This window comes from Sarcophilus harrisii, chromosome 4 (genome assembly GCF_902635505.1).
Source record: "Sarcophilus harrisii chromosome 4, mSarHar1.11, whole genome shotgun sequence".
Lineage (NCBI taxonomy): Eukaryota > Metazoa > Chordata > Mammalia > Dasyuromorphia > Dasyuridae > Sarcophilus > Sarcophilus harrisii.
Window position 1 is genome coordinate 62,452,144 of NC_045429.1, and position 17,482 is coordinate 62,469,625.

The 17,482-nt window shown below is 39.5% G+C and overlaps 1 protein-coding gene across 12 annotated transcripts in view; it reads left to right on the top strand.

The window, feature by feature from the left end:
- The window catches only part of RABGAP1L (RAB GTPase activating protein 1 like), a 697,071-nt gene that overhangs the window by 657,163 nt on the left and 22,426 nt on the right, over window positions 1-17,482 (top strand). For 9 of the 12 annotated variants that reach the window (XM_031968366.1, XM_031968368.1, XM_031968373.1 and 6 more), the window contains one exon: window positions 9,920-10,030. In XM_031968366.1, the coding sequence (XP_031824226.1) occupies window positions 9,920-10,030 (111 nt within the window). Of the gene's footprint in view, window positions 1-155; window positions 2,402-5,554; window positions 6,514-9,919; window positions 10,031-17,482 lie in introns of those variants that run through there. The other 3 variants (XM_031968367.1, XM_012547676.3, XM_023501795.2) reach the window with 2 other exon arrangements.

Genomic DNA, 17,482 nt, shown 5'->3' on the forward strand with positions numbered 1-17,482 from the left:
GGAAAATGATGGGGGGGAGGGGGGGAGCTTTTTCTCTTCTTCGTGGATGCTTTGGAAACTCTACAGTAATGCTTCATTGATAGGAATGTTTTCATTTTACCTCTATTTACATCGGGGCTCCAGAGTAGCCAAACATAATATTTCTTTTCTTTCAGTTTGTATGTTTGTAGGTAACTCCCGCTGTTGCGTTTATACTGGGATCCCACATGAGACGCTGACAGAGAAAGGGGGAGACAGAGAGAAAAAAATGGCTCCCAACTCCTTACAGAATAAGAAAGGAAGAGATTACAGATACTGTTTTTAGCTGTACGTGCTTACGTCCCCAAAGACTTTTTAGAAGGTGAACTCTGTCAAGACTGACATAAGGATGTTTTTAACTCCCCTCTGTCTGTAGCTGTTAATGATCAGCATTCATACTTTTGGGAGAAGAATAAACCCTCAAAGGTCTATGAAGCAGATTAATGGTGTTTCTCACGACACTTCTTTCCACAAACGTAAATTACAGCTTTACCAGTGACATCTGCCCACTCCCTGCAGGTTCAGAATCAAGCCGGCTTTGGTGCATCATCACCTTAGTGATTGCCACGGGCCATTTACTAATACACAGCTCTTAGTGTTGACCTCACTGCTGGAGCACTGCAGCTTTGCAAAGTTCCTTTTTTTCAATGGAAACATCTGCCATTTTATCCAACATTTTGCAGCACTTCCATCTCCAAGCAGGGTTTGGGCTGAGGTTTGCTTTGGAGCTTGTCCTGTTACACAGTGTCCCAACAGTCTGAGGGCAGCCATTAAAACTGAAAACTACACTCAGACTTTTGGGATGCTCCCACACCTACTCATCATCTGTTACTTCCAAAGCATCCTTCTAACATGCATGACTTCCATTTCGCCACAGTGGGGAGCCTTTTCTCTTCCTTACCAGGTTGGCCTCTGTACTAGAGAGGAAGAGAAGGTCATCATGGGCTTCCTTCCTTCTAGTTTCACCATGGGCGTCTCCTGTGTTACAATGGGATTTCTGGAGACCTGAGGCACCGGTCTGTCATCATACTTCTTCCTCCTTGTCCATCCTATCCCAATGCTCTTGTTTTCTTTGTCTCTATGCTAACAAAACAGAGAATATTCGAAAGTACCTTTTTTTAGAATCTTCAGACATCATAATTGGTTTGCTGTTTTAGAGGGACTTCATAGTTGTTTATGAAATCTAGCCAATGGAGACAGCGCAGATTGTACCATCCGTTTTCCGATTAGTGTCACCTTTGATACATACATAAAGAATAAGGCCACAGGTGATAGATTGAAAAGTCAATATCCTCACATTTTACATATACAGAAACTTCGGCCTAAAAAGCTTAAATGGTTTGCCCAAGGTCTAAAAGGGATTATGTAGCTGACCTGGGATTGGAACTCAGGTCTTCTGATTCCAAATACACCCCTGAGATAAAGGGAAGAATGACAGGTCAGAAGTATATTGGACAGCCTACAAGTGTGGAGAGGCAGTTTTGAGTGTATCAGAGGGATGCTGCACTTGTGATCATGAGAAAACTGGTGTCCTATCCCATCTCTGACACTTGTTCTCAGGGTCTATCAGTTTCTTCTTCTATAAAATGGAAATAGTAATATCTGTAGTGCTTAGCTCACTGGATTGTTGAAGATAAAGTATGTAAAGTACTCTGCAAACCTTAAAGCACTTTATAAATGTCAATTATTATTTTCATCATAATTTGAAATCATTCTGGAAACTCTGGGAATTTAAATACAAATTTTAAAAGTTGTTTTTTTTGTTGTTGTTGTTGTTTTTTAATATCATCAAAATAGGCTACCAATAACACACTTGTATTTGGAAGGTGAAAGTAAAATTTACCTTTTTAATTTTGCTTTTATTTTTTTCCTTAAAGACATAATGTTGTTTTTAAAGTTAAATAAATCCTTAGTTTCTGGCTACATGTGGTGAATTCTGGGTCATGGATTTAAGTTCTGTGTTTCTGTGGTGGATTGATTAAAATAACATTTTTATACATTACCGGGCTAAGGAAAATCTCTGAGACATATATAGCCATCAGACTTTCTAAAGTGCTTTTATGCCCAGCTATATTACGTTTTGAAGGTAGCAGTGGTAGTGTGTATATTTCCTAGCAAATCAAAAGCAACGATCTTCCAAACTGCCATATTATTTAGAAATATTCAACTGTCAGTGTCACAGTAGATTGTGAAGGCTCGTTGGTGAGTGCCAACCAGTGTCTTATAAAATCTAAGATTAAAATCTTCCCACTCAGAGTTATATAATACCTAGATAGGGACCTTGGAATGTAGTTAGCTAAAGAGTAACTGAAAAGTTAATGTAGGTCATTAAAGGAAGAGGTTGGGTTAAAAAAAAAAAATATGAAGCAATTGTGGGATGGCCTCACCCTCCCCATAAATCACCCCTTTCCTTTTAAGTCCATTTGCTGCATGCAAAAGTATATGGGAAGGTAACTGGTGGGCAGAGGATAAAGATCTCCTGCCAACTTGAAATGATACTGGAATCGAAGTGTGTAATATACTTAGGACCCATTCTGACAATTATTCACCTGCTCTTAGTATGAAATGAGGGGGAAAAGAAATGGGAGGTGAGATGCAAAGAGTTATAAAGAAGGTCACAGCTTTCAATGGATCTGCCCCAGAAATGGGCTTAGATCTCTAGTAATGTAGAAGTAAATAATAATGATTCTGGCTTCACTTACTTTAGAGTTGTTTTGGAAGAGTATATATGGAAGCCTGTATAGACCCTGAATACATTTATATGGGTTAGACCTCAGAGTTCATATTTGGGCCACCCCTCAGTGTCACCCAAATGTAAATTATGGAGGTAGATAAAATAGCAGTATAAATCTGAGGGCTCTAAATTAAATTTTTCTAGGAAATGTCTCTGCTATGAAAAAATCCTTTCTTTTCTGAGCCCCACCCAAGTCAGCACAGTCTTGTGTGAGAGAGGGAGCCCTTGCCTTGTGCGTTATACCTGAGCCTATTGTGTGTTTTTATGTTGACTCTTTGTCTATTTCTAGGTTTAATTCAAAACACTAACTGCCTTTAGCTTTACACTAGCCTGCATCTAGTATTCTGAATCCCACAGTGGAAGCCTATAGTCATTGGGATTTTCTTGTTCTTTGTCATATTGAAAGTTAACCCATAGGTAGAAAGAAAAGCAGCCGAGGCCAGAAAAATATAGAATATTAACTCTCTTAACTCTTACTAAATGTCATTCATTACCTTGTCAGTTTAGTATAGTGCTCACCTATCAAACCTAGAATTTAGGGTAGGAAGGAATTCACGGATTCCAAATGGAATGAAATGTAGACTAAATGTTTGTGTTAGGAAACATTAGCATCATGCTTCATTTTCACTTTTGTCTTGATTGCATCTAATAACTTGATACCTGAGTTGTGACTATCAGTTCATCAAGTGAAAGTTTCAGTTAATCTTATAAAAACCAGATTTGTTTTGTTTGAAGATCCTCATAAGTTTTCTACATGCAGAACTTTAGAAAAAAGTCAAATTAACTTGATTTTTGAAGATGTTATGGTTTCTTGTTTAATTAAAAGAACTGCTTGCACAAATGAGGATTGGGCCTTGAAGAATTTTGCTAATAATTAAATTGTATGAAGCCCCCCAAAGTATAAAAAGCTATAATTTCTTATCTGGTCTAGATAGGAAATCTAGGAAAGGGTGTAAGAATTCATAATGCTTTTGAATTGTTGTATAGGTAGTTTTAATTTTTAGATAGTCTTATATTCATATACAATATAAACAAACCAAAGTCTAAATGTTTTAATTTTTTGTTTGTTTTTGAAATTGGTTACATGTTGTTGATATATTTTTAAAATAGTCACATAAGGGGCAGCTAAGTGGCTCAGTGGATAGAACACCAGCCCTGAAGTCAGGAGAACCTGAGTTCAAATCTGGTCTCAGACACTTAACACTTCCTAGCTGTGTGACCCTGGGCAAGTCACTTAACCCCAATTGCCTCAGCAAATATATGTGTGTATTCACATAATAAAGGGGTTGAGAGAAAAATGGGGGCCAGTTATACTGTAAGCTTATTGAAAAATCTTCCCACAAGTGCTGATTTTTGATGGTTCTCGCTAAAGTAACTTGAACTCTTTAAGCCATTTTATTGGGCTTTGTTCATGCAAGGATATACGGTGTTTGTGGCATGGATTAATTGCTTCTACGTTGTCAGCTTATTTGGTTATCATTAATGAAGGGGTGGGGGTGTCAATCATTGAAAGAATTTACATATTAACTTTTGTTTTGCCCACTAAAGGAGGTAAAGAATTGAGATTAAATTCTGTACTCTGCCTGTGCCTCTTATGGAGGTTAGATTTTTCTTGAAGCAGTGAAGTTAAGATAAATTTGTCCATCTCTGGGCATAAGTTTTCTTCTTCAAAGGGAGATAAATTCACACTATTCTGACTCAATCTCACTTATGCCACAGAAACAACTATTAGCTTTTGAAAAATGTTTCTGCTATGAAATATTGGATTTAAAATGACTAACGAGAGAAGAAGAATGTTTCTACAATATTGAATTCTATGTAAGGAGCATAGATTTAGAGCTGAGAAAGCTCTTAGAAGTCATTCAGTATAGTTCCTTCTTTTTCAGATGAAGAAACTGAGGCTCAGAGAGATTACCAAAAATCATACCCAAAAATCACTGGAATTAAAAACCCAGTCTCCTGACTCCTGGTTTACTTTTCTTTATGCTATATACCACATTTTTTTCCTAGGAATATAGGACTTCAATCTGGACCGTAGAGATCAAATCTAGCCCCATCCTGATGAAAAAAGGCCCATAAAGGTGAACTGATTTGTGTCAAGTCTCATAGCTAGTAAGCCATAAATTGGAATTTGAATCCAGGTTAACAATCAGATTCCAAATCCAATGCTGTGCTCAGTACACCACACCCTAAGATCCTACCTTTCCAAAGGAAAACTTTGTGATAAACTCCAAGAAGCTGATACACATTCCCTTCGATATTAAAGAACTTAAGGAATTTGAGTTTTTGGAAGCAAAGAAAGCCTAACCCAAACCTGATAAGGTGACATAAGCTAAAGAATTGGTGTCCAGTTTATGCCTATACTCGAAACATTGTCAGCTGATTTAGAAGAAAAGTAACAAGGCCATCTAGGTGCTGTGACTTTCATTTAGAGAAAGATATGATTCAGAATTAATCTTCTGTCTTTAGTAGACATGGTTCATTGTTGCATTAGTTTCAGTGAGAAAAATTTGCATCACACTAACAGGTTTCTGTAACACCTATGAAATTTGTTTATTTTATTTAAATCTCATTTTCGTGTTGGAGTATCAGCTGGTATTTCCAAAGACAGTCTTAGATGCAGAAAAGCAATGCAATCTGGATTGCCAACTGTCATTTAATTTTATTGTTGAGATTTTTAAAAGATCAGAAACTGTTGTTCCCATTCAGTGTAAGAGATTCTCCTTAGGGAATATGGCAAAGAAGGGAGGAAATTACCACATATGGTCTTAAGCTAAAGCTTCAAAAATGAAAACTTGTTATTTTTAAGTCTTCATTTTTTAGATTGTGTAGAATTTTAAAATATGTCATCTGGGTACATTTGTCCTTGTGTGCCTTAAGATTGTCAGCTCAAAATGTCAATATTGTTGGTTACTTATTTTTTTCAAGAGTGAGATTAAAAAAAGGAAATGTTTGCTAGCTGAGTATATACTTGCTAATAAAATAATGCTTCTCACTTAGAGAAGCATTTTTCCTGACCCTTAAGTCACTTAAATCTGTGTGCCAAAAATTCATCATAGCAGCAGACAACACACCCAAAACAGAGTTGGGTTTCTAAAACCTCATTCCTCTAGATGATTTTCCCCCCTTTAACCTTAACCACATTTTCTTTTGATTGCCAGCGAATATTTCTCAAGTCTCTCATCCTGGAAACTAACTCTGTTACAATTCCTTGTCCTGCCTCATCCAAACCTAAGCCCACAGACACACACAAATGGGAATCTGAACAACACCCCCACACACACACACACCCATCGCCAAGCAGCTCTTTGTGCACTGAGACCTCCCTCTGTTGCCTGAAGATTAGCTATTTTGTAAAGTTTCTGACACTGTACATGTAAATGAGTCCCACCCAGCTTTCATGACAGCAGTAGAAACAACTTACACCATGACTACTAATCATCCTATGTACAAACATATTCATCCGTCATGCAAGCTGAGAATAGCATCATGGAGAGGGTGGAGTTTGAGTTTTATCGGGCTTCCTGAGTTGGGACTTGCCCACTGGCTTTCTCAAGTCAGCTTTCTTTCACCAAATGTTTGCTGTCACAGGGAAGGCTCTAAAGGGGAAATATTAACCAAGTAGAATTAACAAGTGTCTCTTTTGTTGTTGCTGTTTCCTAATTTTATTAGTAGGCACTTACATTTCATTGGATATCCTTTTTTCTATTATTTTTGTACCTATGATTGAAAACAGTAGTTGGTCTCTGACTTTGCAGGAGGTAAGTTTTTCATTTGTGTATGTCTGTAATATTTGTGTTTGTCTCTGGAAAATGCAGTATCCTCCTCCCAAAGTTATTCACCAAACTTTCCTAGCTGTGCATCCTTCCCCTATGGAAGAGCAGGGAAGGGAATCCCGGAGGAAAGGACTACCTATTTTTATTCAGAGCTCTGGCCAAGTGATATTGGAGGGTGCTTCAAGTCAAGTGAGAATTGTAAATGTTAGAAATACAGTGCCTACTGCAGTCTCTTCAGAGAGGGAGCAGGAAGCAATTGTCTGTTTACCAGCTCTGAGCATTCAGCAAGTCTGACTAGTCTGCTTGTGCAAGATCATAGAATGCTCCCACAAAGACAAAAGGAGCCCCATGATCACCAAACTAAATCTCAAAAAATCAGTCAACATGCATAGTCAGAGAGCAATTCCTTGTCCGGCTTTCAGAATGACCCAGACAGAGCTTTCTGAAATACATCAAAATGAAACTCTCTTCCTTCCTTTTTAGTCCAGTTTTCATTTGTTTCACCTTGAGATTTCTTCCAAGGAATCCATCCCTTCCCAGTTTCTCCTCGGGAGGGTCCAGCACAGCCAGCCCAATAATGCAGCCCGATTCCCTTTGGCTTGTGGCTGGCTGTGGGAGGCGAGGGTCAGGCGGTTTCCTTGGTGTTGGTAGCAGTGATTTATTCACTAGCACAACAGATAATCTCCCCTTTTTGTAACATCCTCGGAGTAGGAAGAGGAGGAGGACACTGCATTTTTAGCCACTTTGCTTGCTTTCCCACTTGTCTGTGAGTGAAGCAGGAGCCTGAGACCTCACATTGTGCTGCTTGCTTTGCAGACACTTGAACTGAAGCTTCTTGCAAAAGAGGGACAGTACCCCTCCCATTACTTTGTATTTATCTTAAGGGGCCATCTGACATTCCTGGTTTCTCTAAGATCTTTCTCTAGCCTATATCCTATAAGGAAGGATTGTTAAAATTTATTTCAGTAATTTATCTTTATAGGGAGACAGCTGAATTCATCTTTTTTGTTGTTGTTCAGCAAAAATCATGATCAGCTGATCTCTGACCCAAAGTCAGGTGGTCGATTACTTTGGGACATGGTTAAGAATGTTTTGAACCAAATCCTGATCTGGAAAGGTTCAGCAACTTTAGCTGGAGACTCATTTGACCTTACTTCAGTAGTGTAACCTGCAGAATCCTAGTGGCTGCAAACTTGTCATTGTTCCTTATAGTCAAATCAGTATATTAGAAATGTAGTTGAAGGGATTTTTGTGTGCCCATTAGACAGTTGTGCAAGAATGTTTTAAGCTGTAGTGAAGTCATTCAGCTAACATAAAAGACTAAGATAAAAGGAGCTCACAAAAAAAAAAAAATGAAAAGTTACAAAGTTCCTTTAGGGTGCAGCCTGTGTTGCGCAACTTCTGTTAAAACTGAATTCTGGTTGTTTGCAAAATACCTGTTTCCTTCCCTGAGAAAACTTATTAAATAAAATAAATCTTCAGAAAAGTCCCTGTATATAGCTCACAGCCAGTCAGAAAAACTGCTGTCAGAGAGGGTACTGAAAGCAGGATTGTCTGGCCTTTGTGGACCATTTGCTTATCTCATAGATTTTAGAAAGGGGTGCTGGGGACACTGATTGTATTTACCTGTGACATGTAAACGTTTTCATCATGCTTCTGTAGGCGGGTGGGAGAAAACAGAAAGATTCCACTGAAGAACAGACAGAATTACTTTTGGGTACAAGCTGATCTACCAGTGGGTAAACTTTTTTTATTTAAGGAGTGTTTTGGAAAGTTTTATTGGCAAGGCAGTACTTTAGACTTGATTACAAGCTGCTATGCTGTATTTTGTTCCAGAGGATACAGTGTGTCCTATATAGGAAATAACCTTGGAAAGGGAAGAATGTTCTTATAAAAAAAAGTTCCTCCCTCCCCCAAAAAATTATCAACAGAAAAATTGCTCTTAAAATAATTTTCCAAAATTTGCCACTATCTATCTTCTGTACTTTTCTCACAATGGAAAGTGGAAAAACCCTACTATGCCTTGGGAAGACCCCAAGTGGAGCCCCCGGAGCTTAGCTCAGTAGGGGTGGTGTACCCATAAGCACTCAGTCCTCAGTACGCATGAGATAATTTGGCATATATCTGGAGCATCCTAGTCACCTACTTTGTTGAGCTCTCCAGCTTGTTTGTTGCATTTTGTTTCAAAATGAGGTCCACAAACAACAGTGTCTTTCCTAGTTCTCTCTTCAGATCACTCTGTTGCAATATTTCACAAAGCTGTGGATTTGACTGCTTTGCTTGACTTTTTGCCTGTCTTGCAGAAAATTGCCTTGACAATGTATATTTGAAAAACAGGAAGGTATCTTACATTGAAGTCTTTCCTGTCAGATCTCTTCTGAACCTCCCGTGACTACTGACAGCTAAAGCATTTGGATACCTTGGAAAGAAAGGCACTGAGTTGTTATTCTTAAAATATATATATATATATACATATATATTTAAGTTTCTGTCTTTTAAAACCATAAGTAATAGAACTTTAAGATAAACCAGTCATTTGTTGATAATGTAATTCTGGGACTCTTTACAGAAGAGTGGAAGTGTCAGGGGATTTTTCAGTGGGGTGGTGGGATCTCAGCCATATATTTTGCTAATTGTGTTCTCATTGACTTGACTTGAAAACTCTAGGAATGACCTAGAGGAATTTAGATCAGTAATTTACATTTATACAGTGCTTTCATCTGATGATTTCCTTGATCTATTCTATACCATTGCTTCCATCTGACAGTGAAATTGGGGTCCAGAAAAATTATTCTAAGAGGTCACAGTTATGAATTATTTCCAAAGCTGTAGTAGAACCCGAGTATCTTGATTCCCAGGCTTGAAGTCTAAATCAGACATGATTGATTTTTGTCTAATGTTTGAAAAAAAAGATTTAGAAGTATTTCTTAATCGCCCTCCTTTCAATTCTCCTATTATGACCTGCAGTTTCCTATTGGGAATGAGAAACTGATTCTTTTCTGTGTTTTCTGGCCCACATGTAGGTTCTAAATCTATATTAATACATAGTGAGGTAAAAGTCTTAGAGCCGAGAATACGTCTGCAAGATTTTTCCTTTCAGGGCACATTTTTTATAGCAGAGAGAGTTTTGATCTGAGGGCGTACTGGGGAGTTGTGAATTTTGCTGGGTAGAGTACTGCATCTGCACCGCTGGCTTAACTCACTGTTGTTTCCCCCAAACAGCAATCCTGCCTTACTGTGCCACTTCCGCCTCCTCCTACCTACACTTCTAAGATTCACCCTTGTTGTGCCCCACTCCCAGTCCTCCCTTATCTGCTGGCCTTTTGTCTCTGCTAGTCTGACCAGGTATTAACTTCCCCTTTTGGCTGTCGCTTTTTTTTTTTTTTCACAGAGGGAGAACCGGAGGTTACAGGAAGCCAGCATGCGGCTAGAACAAGAGAACGATGACCTTGCTCATGAACTTGTAACCAGCAAAATTGCCCTCCGAAATGACTTGGACCAGGTAAAACTAATGAATCAAAATTAAGAATGTGACTTCTACACCTTAAAGAAAAATCTTCCCTCTGGTGAGAGAAGGCAAGATTTCGCTTCTTGGTTCTAAAAGAGTATTCTTTTAGAATACTCAAAAGAGGTTCTTTTAAGTCTCTTGTGACTACTGACAGCTAAAGCATTTGGATACCTTGGAAAGAAAGGCACTGAGTTGTTATTCTTTAAAAACAACAACGACAAAAAATTAAGTTTCTGTCTTTTAAAACCATAAGTAATAGAACTTGAAGAAAAATAATTCATTTGTTGATAGAGTAATTGTGGGGGTCATTGTCAAATGAGGAAAGGAAGCCCTGGAAAAGGAGATATTCCTAAGAGGTCTACTTCTACCTTCTATCTCATTCAGTAACCTTTTTACAATATCAGTGACATTCAGTCAGTTCTTAAGATGCCAAGGAAATATATAAGACGTGGAAATCAGGTGGGCCTCTGACATAATGACTTGTCCGTGTTATGGGTTTTGTTATCAACAAGCCTGATTCCATCTAAAGAATAACAATTCACTGCCTTTCTTTCCAAAGTATTACACTTCTTTAGCTGTAAGTAAACACAGGAGGTTCAAACGAAATTTGATAGGAAAGACTTTCGCATAAGACACTTTTCCTCTTCATCATAAGACATCTTTCTATTTTTCAAATATGCATTTCAAGATGATTGGTGGAGGTTATTCAAGTGAAGGTATGATTGAAAGTGTAAACAGGAGAGGAAATTTTGTCCAGGTTCTCCTCCCTCCATAATTTTTCATCATTAAATCCATAAGTTTCCCACTTATTCTTTATATTATGTATAAAATTTGGAACTGAGGATTGGCATTGTCTAGGTTTGTGATTTCATTGGTGAAAAAGCTTCCTCCATCATATGGATAGACAGGTCATCGGTATCATATCGTCTTAGAGAGTTAGGCCCTGAGAGTTTAGGGACTTTCCCGTGGTTATGTAGCTGGTGTCGCAGGACTTTCCAGTTTCAAGGCTAGTCATCGGGATGCTAGTCCAAGTTCATTTATATGTAATTGATGTGATGAAAAGTTAGAAGTAATATACCTGTATGGATAATACAAAGTACTGGGCATACAAATGCAAGCAAGCAACACAGTCTCTGTCTTATGTTCTTATGGGTAGAAAACAACACAGAAAGGGAAGCTGGAAAAAGGGTGGGAGAATACAGACATGACAGCATGGTTTGGAAGTGGCCTCTGGAGGTCTGGTTCCAGGTAAGAAAGGTGATGGCTCACTTTGCAGAGCCTAACTTGATCCCTGGGGCAGAATGGAAGGTTCTGAGAAGTGGGGAACGGCAGGTGGAGATGTTGGGCAGAATAGAGGTAGCATGATTTAGAAAGGTGGCTGGGAAGATAGTGAAAGCAGCTATTCCTAACCTATTTCTAGAAATTGCCTTTGTCCTCAGAGAGAGAGAAGACTAGCTTTGATTCACAGGAGAATTAGTTACTTGCTTTTGCTTTCTCACACATTCAGCATTTTCTTCTTATGATTAGCTAGTCTGAAAAAACTGTACTTTAAATGAGAGCATCCCTCTCACAATGAAGAGCACCCAGATTCAGGAAATAATGATGTCACTGAGAAGCCTGGGGGGGCAGCAGAGTGTCCAGCAGAATGTGGCCTCTTAGCCATCGCACTGAAAACGTTTCATCAGTAGGCGCCTTCCCCTTTTTCCTCCCAACAAAACCCAGTTTATAATGGCTGTTAATACAAATGTCCCTAAGTTGATGTATCCTACAGGATATTTTAGGGCAGCTGGATGGCACAACGGACAGCGTGCTGGGCTTGGAGTCAGGGAGACGTATTTTCCTGGGGCCAAATATGGCCTCAGACCCTTCCTGGCTGGGCGACTGACCCAGTCACTGCCTCCTCTGTCTTTATCTTTAAAATGATCTGGAGAAGCAAACAGTGAACAAGAAAGCCCCAAACGGCCTTGGGAGAGGTTGGCCGTGACTGAACAATGACTGGGCACCTACTGCGTGCACAGCCCCATGTGAGCTGAGAAGTGAGAGCAGTTTTTTAAAAGCGTGGACGTCAGCTCCACGTTATCATCCCCTGTGGAGAAGACGCTGACACGTCTGAGTCCTTCGGGGGCTCGGGTGCAGCAGCCAGGGGGCTGGAGCCTGGGCCCTGGGCGTCCCCTGGCCGGGTCACTTAGCTTTGGTCTCTCTGGTGCGGCCTCCCTCACGCAGCACTTGTATGTCATGATGTCACCTCCCCGATGTCATGGTCCTCTCTGAGGACGAAGGAAACGACGAATCCCATGGACAGCACCGGGGCCCTGTTGTTGGGGTGGTGAAGAGCCGGATGTAACAGAGCCAACAACATGTGTGTCCGGCTCTGTGCCGAGTCTGGGAAATACAGGAAATGAGTCTGCGCCCTGGAGGAGCTTCCAAAGGCTATATAGAGAAGAGAGCTGAAGAGGGCACAGGGGCAGGATGGGAGCACATGCAGGCAGGGAGTGGGGGGATGAAAGGCTGGCTGCGGGAGGCCAGAGGAAGGTTTTAGGAGGGGCCCCAGGGGAAAAGGGTGCAAATGAAGTGGGGGGAGCGATCTTTGAGCATGAAGAGCTTCCCGGCACATGAGGAAGATTAGAGGAGTTCAGTAACCACTCTGTTCCTGAAGTTTCAGCTTCAGAGGGAAGCACTTCCAAAAGTGGATCTTTGTTTTAGGTGGGAAAGCACCTTGCTCTTAACTGTTCTTGAAACTGGTAGCAGAGAGGAACACTGCACGCTTTGTCCCACAAAAAATCTCTTGAGGTTCTGGGACTTCTAGGATTTTTGACATTGTTCGTAGCCTACCAGCAAAAGTGAATCACCAAAGTAACTACTTAGATTTGCTCTAAAGAGGAATGTATTAAGTGGGGATTATCACAATGTAGATTATGAAGGAATTTTTAGCTCTGTACTAAGTATATCAATTGAGTATAAATTGAATTACCAAATTCAGGCTCCTCTCAGCTCAGTACTATACAAGTGTGTCAGTAATTACTCCTATTTAATAAAAATAAAATCCTTTTTAAAAATAGTTAGCACCCAGTGATACCTGACCTGAGCGCAGCTAGGCCTGCCTGGACAAAAAAGTAACAGATCTCTTAGCTCCTGGTAGAGGAGAGAAAGAGAGAGGGACAGGACCCTGTTACTCTTTCCCAGCCTCATAAAGGAAAAAAAAGCTGAAGGCAGCCCTGCTCTTCTGTCCTTAGGTATGGTAAGAAATAGAACCTTGCCTGCTAAATTCTTGCTCTCTCCATGGAAGACAGGGTCAGAGACCAAACCCCAGAAATCCTGCCTGTGCTGTTATTGCTAGACCACACATTTAGTCATCATGTCCCCTCTCAGCTTCCTCTCATTGGAGGTGATACAATTGTCTGTCCATATCTGGAAGCTTGAAAGTAATGCAGTAAGGACTTTTCTACAAGGGAAGCCATAAAAGTGGGAGTAAATCAGTTTGCAAGAATTCTGTTAGTCAATAAACATTTATTAAATGCTTCCTATATACTAGGGGCAACATGCTGAATACTGGATATTTAAAGTATAGTAAAAACAGTGCCTGACCTCAAAAGTACTCACATTTTTATGAGAGAGACTATATACAAATAGTTACATACATACAAAATGTAAGCAGTGTCAACAATAGAAGGTAATATCAGAGGAAAGGCACTAGGGGCAGAAGGAGGAAGAAGGGAAATGACTTTTTTAATATTTTATTTATTGAAGCTTTTTATTTTCAAAACATGGAAGGATAATTTTTCACTACTGACCCTTGCAAATCCTTGTGTTCCAATTTCCTGTCTTTCCTCCACTCCCTCCCCTAGATGGCCAGTAATCCAATATATGTTAAACATAGTAAAAATATATGTAAATCCAATATAGGCATAAGTATTTATACTATTATTTTGCTGCACAAGAAGAATCAGATCAAAAAGGAAAAAAATTAAATTCAAGCAAATGACAAAAGAAGTAAAAACACTATGTTGTGATCCACACTTAGTTCCCACAATCTTCTCTCTGGGTGCCGATGGCTCTCTTCATCACAAGATCATTGGACCTGGCCTCAATCATCTTATGTTCATCAGAATTGAACATCGTATAGTCTTCTTGTTGTCATGTATAATAATCTCACTGTTCTGCTCATTTCACTTAGCATCAGTTCATGTAAGTCTCTCCAAGCCTCTCTATATTCATCCTGCTGGTCATTTCTTACAGAACAATAATATTCCAATAACATTAATATACCATAAATTATTCAGCCATTCTCCAATTGATGGGCATCCACTCAGTTTCCAGTTTCTGGCCACTACAAAGAGAGCTGCCACAAACATTCTTGCACATATGGGTCCCTTTCCCCCCTTTAAGATCTCTTTGGGATATAAGAAATGACTTCTTTAAGTACATGGGACTTTAACTGAATCTGGGAAGAGACCATAGAAGCAGGAGATAGAAGGGAGAAAGAAGAGCATCCCAGGAATGGAGGACAGCCAGTGAAAAGGCACTGGGTAGGTAGAGAAGGTCTGAGGACTTTAAAATGGGATTTTTTTATTTGATCCTAAAAGTAATAGAGAACTACTAGAGTTTATTAATAAGATAACATGGCCAGACCTGCACTCAGGAAGATAACTTTGGCCAGTGAATGGACAAGGGTCTGGAATGGGGAGAGACTTTGGTCAGAAAGACCAAAACAGAAAGCCATTGTCTAGTCACAAGGTGTCTGTATCAGCCTCAATGGACATCCAAGGGGACATATTTAGGACTTATTAAGAAGGTAATAGACAGACTTAGAAACAAATTGGATATGTGGGATGAGTTTGAGTGTGAGGAATCAAAGGTGACACTGAGATTGCAAACTGAGAGATGAAGAGAATGGTGGTATTCTTGACAGAAATAGGAAAATCAGGAAGAGTGGGGGAGGGCTTGGGGGAATCTGATAAACATTAAGTGAACAGACATACACCACCTCCTTGGAGTCCACAGGATTGACTTTCCAGGTGGCTACCCTGTTAACTATATAACATTATCAGGGATGGTGGTACTAGGGATCCAGCTATAAGATACCCTTAACTATGATGTTTACAATAAAAATGAGAATCTGGGATATTGCATAAAACCACTCCCTTGTACAAGAAAGCTTTTGTGGCTCCAGAAGGATGCCACAGAGTCATTACTGATGATCATCACTCACTATAATGTTCACACTTGATTCAAGTTACAGATTTTCTGTGCCTCGGTTAAAAATAAACCTTTATTGAAATAACACACGATTTTAAAAAACTGATAGCATTTTGATAAAATTGTTCAATTACAATTTTTTGTTATAAGCATTTCCTGGTTACTAGCATAAAGCTGGTATTTCTTGAGATACTAAGATAAGGAAGAAATCATTTTTCTCTCAATGATTTTTCTTCAGTTTGTTAAAAGCTAAAAAACACTAAGGTACAATTGTACCTTATGCTTAATTGCAATTTCCTTACTCTATCTTAACTTTGGTCATGTTTCGTTCATTCCCTCTTTTGCTTAACTTCAAAATAAGAATCTGATTTTATTCTCAGTCCTCTGGGCTTTAGGCTTCCTTAGCCTCAGAACCTCTCCACACACATATTAAACCTCTTTTAAGTGTGTATAATGCCAAGTGCCAGGGATACAAAATCAAAGAAAAGAGAAAAATAAAAATGAGAAGTTACATTCTACTGGAAGTGATACAGCAAAAACTCGAATAAAGATAACACAAGGAATTTTGCACATAGAGAACTGAAAAATGGGAGAAGAGGAGTGGGGGATCAAGGAAAGTTGAGGGGGTGGAGTTAGAACCTGACCTGAGGCTTGAAAGACAAGGATTCTGAACAGTTGGAATGAAGGGGGAATCTGTTCCAAGTGCAGGAGACAAGTTGTATGATTACACAGAGATGAAAGATGGGAGTGTCATTTGGAGAATCGGCAAGTGTCTAGTTCGGTTGAAATTTCAATCCCACGAAGGAGAGTGATAAGAAATAAGTCCGAAAGGGTAAGTTTGGGGGAACTTCTGTTTTATTCTAGAGAGAGGAGGGAAGGCTTCTCAGAAGGAAATGGTGGAGACAGACTTAGGCCTCGTGAAAATCGTTTGAGCAGCTGTGTGGAATGACTGGTTTGGAGAAGGGAGAAACTGCCAGCAGGCTCAGCAGGCTAGAACTGAGTGTCCTGCAGTAGTTCAGGCAGGAAGTGATGGCCAAATAAATGAAGAGAAGAGAGTTAATGTGAGATGTAGTCAAGAAATAGAATGAACAAAGCTTGACAACTTTTTGGATAAGCTTCAGCAGGGCAGTAAGGAGGACAGGAGAAGTAAGAGTCAAGATTGATGAGTTTACAGATTTGAATGACATAGAGATAAGTGTTGTTAGCAGAAATAGAGAAGTTTTCAAGAGGGATTGATTGACTCCCTAGGGGAAAAGAAAAGGTTCTATTTTGGTCATGTTAGTTTTAGGTACAATTAGAACCTCCTGGTGTTGTAGTGGGTAATTCACAATGCAGGATGAATGTTAAGGATATAGATTTTGTTTAAATATATAGATTTGGGAGTTATTGGCATTGTTATCGGGCTTGTTAGTGTCTCCATATCTGTGGGGGCAAGTGTTCTTGGGGTTTTCTGTTCAGTCACAAGAATCCCTTAAAGTTGAATGATGCAGTTGTATTACTCAAGAGAGAAGGGCCTTATAATGTGGATTGTGAAGCACATAGTTTATGGAGCAAATTGTTAGATCAGTAATCTATAATCTAAACACAGTAAGATTGATATCAAGCATATATAAAGCCAGAGGAAATTTAGCTCAACTTGCAAACAAGAAATTATTCATGTAACTAAAATATCTTTGACAATAATCCTAAATCCACCTCTGAGATAAGTGGCTGTTGTGACTCTGGGCACGCTGTTGTGACTCTGGGCACGCTGTTGTGACTGGGCATGCCATTGTGACTTCTTGTTGCTCTAGGCCACTCAATAAGACTTCTGAGTAGAAGAGAAGATACAGATCTGCATTAGCACGGTACTGTCTTCACCTGGGAAATCCATTGTAGCAAAGAAATCATAGTTCTAAAAAATTTTTTTCCTAAAGTTATAGAAATGAGATACAAAATTGTTCTTAGAGAAAAGATGACAATTAACAATTGCTAACCCTCCTCTTGTTATTTATTCAGTTCAATCATGTCAGATTCTTTGTGACCCCTTTTTTGGTTTTCTTGGCAAAGACACCAGAATGGTTTGCTATTTTCTTCTCTAACTCATTTTATAGATGAGGAAACTGAGGCAAGCAGGGAAGTGACTTGACTAGAATCACATAGCTAGTAAGTATCTGAGGTCAGATCAGAACTCAGGAAGATGAGTCTTCCTGACCTTATGTCCATCCCTCTATCCACTGCCCCACTTAGCTGCCCTAACTGCCCTATCAT